General features: G+C 43.9%; 1 protein-coding gene across 1 annotated transcript; it reads right to left on the minus strand.

Annotated features, from left to right (window-relative positions):
• Positions 1-3,844: 3,844 nt before the first annotated feature.
• On the minus strand, positions 3,845-5,483 carry LOC125353727 (beta-defensin 128-like). Its single transcript, XM_048349384.1, has 2 exons — positions 5,435-5,483; positions 3,845-4,086 (listed from the first exon to the last, which is right to left on the minus strand). Exons 1-2 carry the CDS (start codon positions 5,481-5,483, stop codon positions 3,845-3,847), a joined length of 291 nt encoding a protein of 96 aa, XP_048205341.1.
• Between the last annotated feature and the right edge of the window lie 1,172 nt (positions 5,484-6,655).

Consider the following 6,655-nt stretch of genomic DNA (forward strand, 5'->3'; position numbering starts at 1 on the left):
GCACATAGCTAAACTTGTCAACTCTGTGGAATTTCCAGATCATATTTCTGGGAGAAAGATTACTTTTAGCTTGGGCTACATGAACCGATGTGACTCAAGATATTTCCATGAAGCATCACTTTTCTAGTACTGCAGGTTCAACACCTCGAATTCTTCAAAGGATGAAGTCCCTCCAACACCGTATTCAGCCCAGCATGAGCCAGTTCTCCTGTCCCAGAACATCTTATGGACCTCCACACTAACTGTGGATGACATTACTTGACTTCTGTTTTCTATCCTATTTCTATTTGTTTTTTAAAACCCCTCTTAGAGTGAACAAATGAAGCAATGATACTCACTGGACACTGTGTTGAAAACGAACTCTACAACTTGTGAGGAAGGGAGAGAGAGCAAGGAAAGGGATGCTGTGGTCCAAGTAGACAGGAACTCTTTACCTGACTTATATAACTGTAATCCTGCTGTATATCACCTTTATAATAACAATTAAAACAATTGAGTGTAGCTGTGGCTCAAAGTGGTAGTTCCAACCTTGAGGAAAAGAGCTCAGGGATAGTGCCCAGGCCCTGAGTTCAAGGGGCATGACCAACAAATACAAATAAATAAACCAAAGTACTCTAATAGTGATAGGTTTAGTAGTAATCTAATTCTCTATTGGTAACTCAGTGAGAGCCAACTAACCTGCAAAATACTTTAAAAACAAAGAAAACCCCTTTTATTTGCTTCTCACCCTTCCACCTATTTCACTCCTAATTGTTTTTCAAATTCAAGTTTATTCATCTTCACAGCTAGGGAATTTTTTAAAACCATCTGGAGGGAATGCCCTATCTGTCCTGGTACTACCTGTACTTCATGTAGATTTGTTGTTTGTTGATTGTACCATGTTGTGTTCTAGTAAGTAAAGGGAGTTCTTGAGGGATCAGAAGATTTTGGTGTGTTACTGAAAACTTGTCTGCATTTACCTTGGATTTCCCATGGCAGCAATTTATGCCTGCTTTTGAACACAACTAGGACTCATGCTGCTCCTAGTCCCAACAAGGAGGACATCCCTGCCTCCTGAATCCACAATTGTCTTCCTAGGCACAAGTCAGGAATGCACACAGCAGGATGGGAGTATGGGAAGTCACTACAGAAAAGGTTGGCACTAGGAAAACCTTTGTGACAATAGAGTCAGACATAGCAGATCGTATTTGTGGTTCAAGAATGTGTTCCGTCTGGACTGTAGACAAGTAAATTTCCCATCTTTGAGTTTGCCCTGCTAAATGGGAAGAATAAGAGCATGCCTACTTCCCAACAAAGTCCTAACACTACGACCCAGGTAAATCTTATTATTGGGATTAGCTCCACAGGCTCTGATTCCCACAGGAGGATTAAGAAGACACAGGTCCATAGGGCCCTGACTATCCTACCATGACTGTTCTCTGTATGGGTACAAGTGGTTCTCAGCCAGTTTCACCTGGAGGAAACTCATTTCCATGAGCCCTGAGGGGATGTATGTGATGGAGGGGGGGTGGTTCTGGGCACTCTCTGAACAACCAGATGGGGCTTTAAAGGCTCCTAGTGGCACTTGATGTACTTTGTCCTCAAGAAGTACTTTGATCCCTATCTTGGAAAGACCTTCAAGCTAGGAGCACTTTGATTATGGGGCACAATCTCTGTGCTGAGCTATAGTCCTCTGGCCTTTCAGCCCACCCCTTCCTTTTTACCACTCTTGAACTTCAGGGGTGAAACTTTGCCTGCCTTGGGGTCGATTGATGGAGTTTGAGTGGCAAGAAGGTAAGGCTCATTCACTGTGTGATAACCCACAATGAGCCAAGCACCACTTAATCAACAAACTAAGATGCCAGGAGTAATGTTAATGGTCAAAAAGGAGTAGCTTGGATCCAAACACATTCTGTGTTTCATTTTGGCGTGCTTCTTAATCATTTCCTGTCATCATTTGGTCTTTATCATTATTCATTAATTAGATAGATAGATATAATAGTTCATGTACCTTTCAGAATCTTCTGAAATTTAAAATAGCTAAGGAGCTCACTCTTCAGTATTTGGAACGTGCAATAAAAAAACAAAAACACCACCCAGAAGCCTAAAATGGTGAGACATAGGTAATTCCCATTTAGCCCCGCAATTTTTTTATTCAAAGTTGACACCCAAGCATACCGCCTTAAACCTTAACATTCCACCAGACCTCCCCAAAGGCTCATGTCCATCTCATATGGCCAAGTATATTCAGTGTTTCTCCATGAGGTCCTCTAGTCTGGCCATTAGTCCTTCCCTCTGGGAAACTATGTTCCAAATGCACTGTGGAGATGTATGGAAATACCACAAGGAAATTCCTTATGTTAGAAATGTACACTGATCCAGAAATAAAAGAATACGTGGTGGTAAGTAAACAACAACAACAACCCAGCACAGTCCCATCACCCATTCCACATTCCACTTGGCCCATGACAATTTGATAATAGAGCAGTAGGGGTGATGGTGGGAGGAATTATTTCCTTTTCTACCTTGTATTCTTGGGTCCATGAACACTGGCTAATGAAGAGTGTGATTGTAGTTTGAGGAATGATCTACAGCATGGAAAACATACTGAAGGACATAGTATGAATTTTCCCCTAGTATGGATTTTCTCCCAGGTAACACTGTCCCTGACTGTACAAATGAATGTTCTCCTGACCTATGAATGACCTATGAACATCCAGTGATAAGAAGCACTCAGGGCCTCCCTCCTCATAATCACTGCTCCGAAACAAGCACAAACCAAAACCATAACATGGATGACAGGACATCAGCTGCAAGTGGTAGAGTGTTGCCCGAAGAAGCACAAGGCTCTCAGTTGAATCCCTAGGACTAGAAAATAAACCAACAAACAAACACAACCTCTAACATGAAATAACTGGGATAAGAAACTCAAGGAAATGGACATGTCAGGTCAGGAGAGGAGAAGGGAAAGGTGAAATGAGTCCTCAAGGGGAGTTTGTGAGTGAGTTTGGGATTAATGAGATTCCTTGTGATAAATGTAGACTTGCCACCAGAAGTATTAGGAGGGAAGGCAATCGGAGTGACCACAGTGGTACCCACAAAGTAAGGGATCTGGGAAGGACGGGGCATCTCAGGAAACTCCATGAGCACTTTGTTTGGGTGAAAACCAGAGCATTCAAAGGTGAACTCTGGGGTGGCTCTGTGTACCAGGGGTGAACAGGGAAGATCAGGATGAAGAGGCTTCCACCAGCAGGGTGACCACTAGCTACCATGGAGACAAGCATCAACAAAGGCTTCTAACAAGGGCCTCTCAGGATCATTTTGTGTTTTGGGTGAGGAATCCTGTTTGGAGATTGAGTGTAATATAAACCACCTGGAAACCAGTACATATTATACATATTGAAGAATTACGTGAAATTCAATTGTTGTTTTGAACTCCTAGTTGACTGCAAATTGCTTTGGATTCATGGGTGTGGTGTGGGTAAGGGAGAGGGAGGAAGAAAGACAGTATTGGCCATATGTCTTCATTGACATACAAATTTCATTTCTACAGAAAGAAAAGAAATCATTAAAATTCTCGTGGATATGGTCATTTTTCTCAGCAAGTGTGATCTAACTTAGGATCTGTGTTCTACTTCTCACTGCACCTTCAATTACCCTCAATGTCCCCAATTTTACAAGGCAGCTATCCGTTTATGTGGGACACATGGGCATATGAGTGACTGTATCATTACATGACTATAGATGGATACAGTGGACTTGGTTACATGGGCTTCTCTTCAGGTGCACACGAGGTCGTAGATTAATCTCTCAGTGCAGCCTGTCAGGTTTCACAGCACTTCCATAGAGTTCAGGGAATCCATGGCTAGTCTGTTGTTTCATATGGCGCAAATTTGTTACTATGTGATTCAGCAACATCGTCTTGGTCCAGTGATAGAAAAAGTGGTTTAAATAGAGGAGTATGTTCCCCCAATGTTTTCTTTTCCTCTTCATTAACGCAACACATTTTCTCATGTGGACACTCCACTTCAGAAATTTCCCCTGGTTTGCAGCGCTTCCTGCAGTAGCCATCGATACCATCAAAGCATTTTTGGGGTTGTGCCCCATCTGCACATAGGAAACAATATGGAAGCAGGTTTAGTTTCTGAAGGAGAGTGGAATAGTTGTGCAGTTTCCCACCAGTTATGGCATATTGTGCTCCCAAAGTGAATGTTACCCAGAGTGTTACACGGGGAATCCAGAGTCCTCTCCTAGAAAATCATCCCACATTACGGGATGTCAGCCTCCCCAGGCTCCTCCTGGCTAATGCCCATTGGGCTCTGAGAACATTGGAGTACATGTGACCATAGAGAAAAGAGGCCTTGGTTCCTGGGTATGGACTGTGGCAATGTCCTGCCCCTAGATCCTTGGCGTAGGTGAGCATCTATTCCATCCTCCAGAGTCAGCTTTTCCTCAGCCTTGACTCTCCTGAGAGCATCCATTTGTCACCACTGGCACACTTCAGAGTCTCTCAGCTTTGTAAAAGAACATCCCAGGAGCCAGGCACCAGTGGATCATGCCTGGAATCCTAGCTACTCAGGAGGCTGAGATCTGAGGATCGAGGTTCAAAGCCAGCTCAGGCAGGAAAGTCCCTGTGAGACTCTTATTTCCAGTTAACCACCAGAAAATTGTAGATGGTGCTGTGGCTCAAAGTAGTAGAGCACCTGTCTTGAGCAAAAAGAGCTCAGGAACAGTCCCTGAATTCAAGTGCCATGAGTTTAAAAAAATGAAAGAAAAGAGTATCACAGTGAGGCACTGGGGTACACAATTGTAATCTCAGCTACTATGAAAGTAGAGGCAGGAGGGTCTCGAGTCCAGCCAGGCAGAGGCAGAGAGACCTCCTCTCAAAACAAACATACATCCAAATAAATAAAGAAGAATGAAAAACGAATAGGTCTAAGAGAATAGCTAAAGCAGGAGAGTCCTTTCCTAGCGAGTGTGAGCCTTGGGTCTAAGTTCAACTACCACAAAAACAGCATTAATAACCAAACAAGAATATCATAACCAGAGCTGCGTGCTGGTGGCTCACATGGGTTTAATTCTAATTCTAGCTATTCAGGATCCTGATATCTGAGGATCACCGTTGAAAACTAGCCCTGGCAGTAAAGTGCCTGTGCAACTCTTCACTCCAATTAAACACTCAAAAAGTCAAAGTGGCCCTGTGGTTCAAATGGTAGAGTGTTAGCCTTGAGCCAAAAAGCTCAGGTCCCAAGTTCAGACCTCAGGGCCTGGGTACAATCTGGATGATGGGTTACTGTGACCTTTGACACCAAGTCCTGAGTGGAGCCCTCCTTCCTTCAACCTCCTGGGTTTCTGTAATGATATTGTGCATGTTAGGAATCTTAAAGAACCTGTCCCCAATAATACAAATGGCAACCCATCTCCTCCAATTTCATGGCACATTTGGACAGATTACCTGTGAGTATCACAAACAGCAAAATAATGAGCACCAGACAGAGCTTCATGTTCACAGACTTCCCAGGAGAAAGAAGCAGCAGAGCGTGCCTTATCCCGTGCTCTCTGTCAGTCTCTGAAGATGAGCGATGGCTCTGAATTCTGTCCACATTCCAAGCTCTGGTTTAAAGCCACGTCCACAGACGGGAAGTCTAAGTTCGCCCTCCTCAACATCCCCAAATATGGAGCTCACGGTCACAGGATGTTCCACCTCACAGGCCTAACTCCCCTTTCCTCAGCTGTGAACCCCGGGACAATTGGACCATGACGTGCACATGGCTGCCAGCCTGTCTGGGTCAAGCTTGGGTGGTCATAGGCTCTGGTGTGGATGGGACATTCCTGGTGTTGTGCTATTGCTGCCTCCACTCACAATCCCAAACACAGTTTACAAACACATGAGGGCACATAGCTAAACTTGTCAAATTTATGGAATTTCCGGATCATATTTCTGGGAGAAAGATTGCTTCTAGCTTGGGCTGTAAGAACTGATGTTATCTGAGAGATTTCCATAAAGCCTCACTGTTCTAGTACAGCTGGATTCAACAACTCAAATTCTTCAAAGGATGAAGTACCTCTATCACAATATTCAGCCCAGCGTGAACTGGCCCCAGCTCTCCTGTCCCCCAGATCCCTTTATCGAACCATTCTTGTTTCTGCCAATTTATCTGTGGAAGCTGTTCCTTGATCTGGAATTTCCATCCCGTTCCTTTTCACTTTTTGTCTTCTCCCCTCCCCCCCAAATTATATGGCTTCTCTCTATTATCTGTACCCATGTCTGTCCTAATTGTCTTTCTTTCTTTCCTTTTTTTTCAAAATGTTGGTTGTAAGGCTTGAATTAACCACTGTCCCTGAGCTCTTTAGCTTAAGGCTAGCATGCTACCACTTTGGGCCACAGCTCTACTTCTGGCTTTGGGGTGGTTAATTGGAGCTGAGAGTCTCGCAGACTTTCTTTCCTGGGCTGGCTTGAACCAGGATCCTCAGTTTTCTCATCTCCTGAATAGCTAGGATAACAGGTGTGAGCCATTGGCACCCAGCCTAATTGCCTTTCAAAGCTAAATTTATTCCTCTCCACCTTTGTGAAAGCCTCCTGAAACATGTTAAGAGAACTACCATGTCCCTTTCTGAGCCACCTCTGTTTCAAGGATATATTTTGGCTGGTGATTGCACCATGTTATGTTCTAAT

This window comes from Perognathus longimembris, chromosome 6 (genome assembly GCF_023159225.1).
Source record: "Perognathus longimembris pacificus isolate PPM17 chromosome 6, ASM2315922v1, whole genome shotgun sequence".
Lineage (NCBI taxonomy): Eukaryota > Metazoa > Chordata > Mammalia > Rodentia > Heteromyidae > Perognathus > Perognathus longimembris.

Bases quoted from the DNA above. Each gene is read 5' to 3' on its own strand.
- LOC125353727 (XM_048349384.1), bottom strand. From the start codon at position 5,483: ATGAAGCTCTGTCTGGTGCTCATTATTTTGCTGTTTGTGATACTCACA. The intron at 4,087-5,434 runs GTAATCTGTCCA...TCCTATGTGCAG, and splicing joins GCTGTTTGTGATACTCACAG to ATGGGGCACAACCCCAAAAA.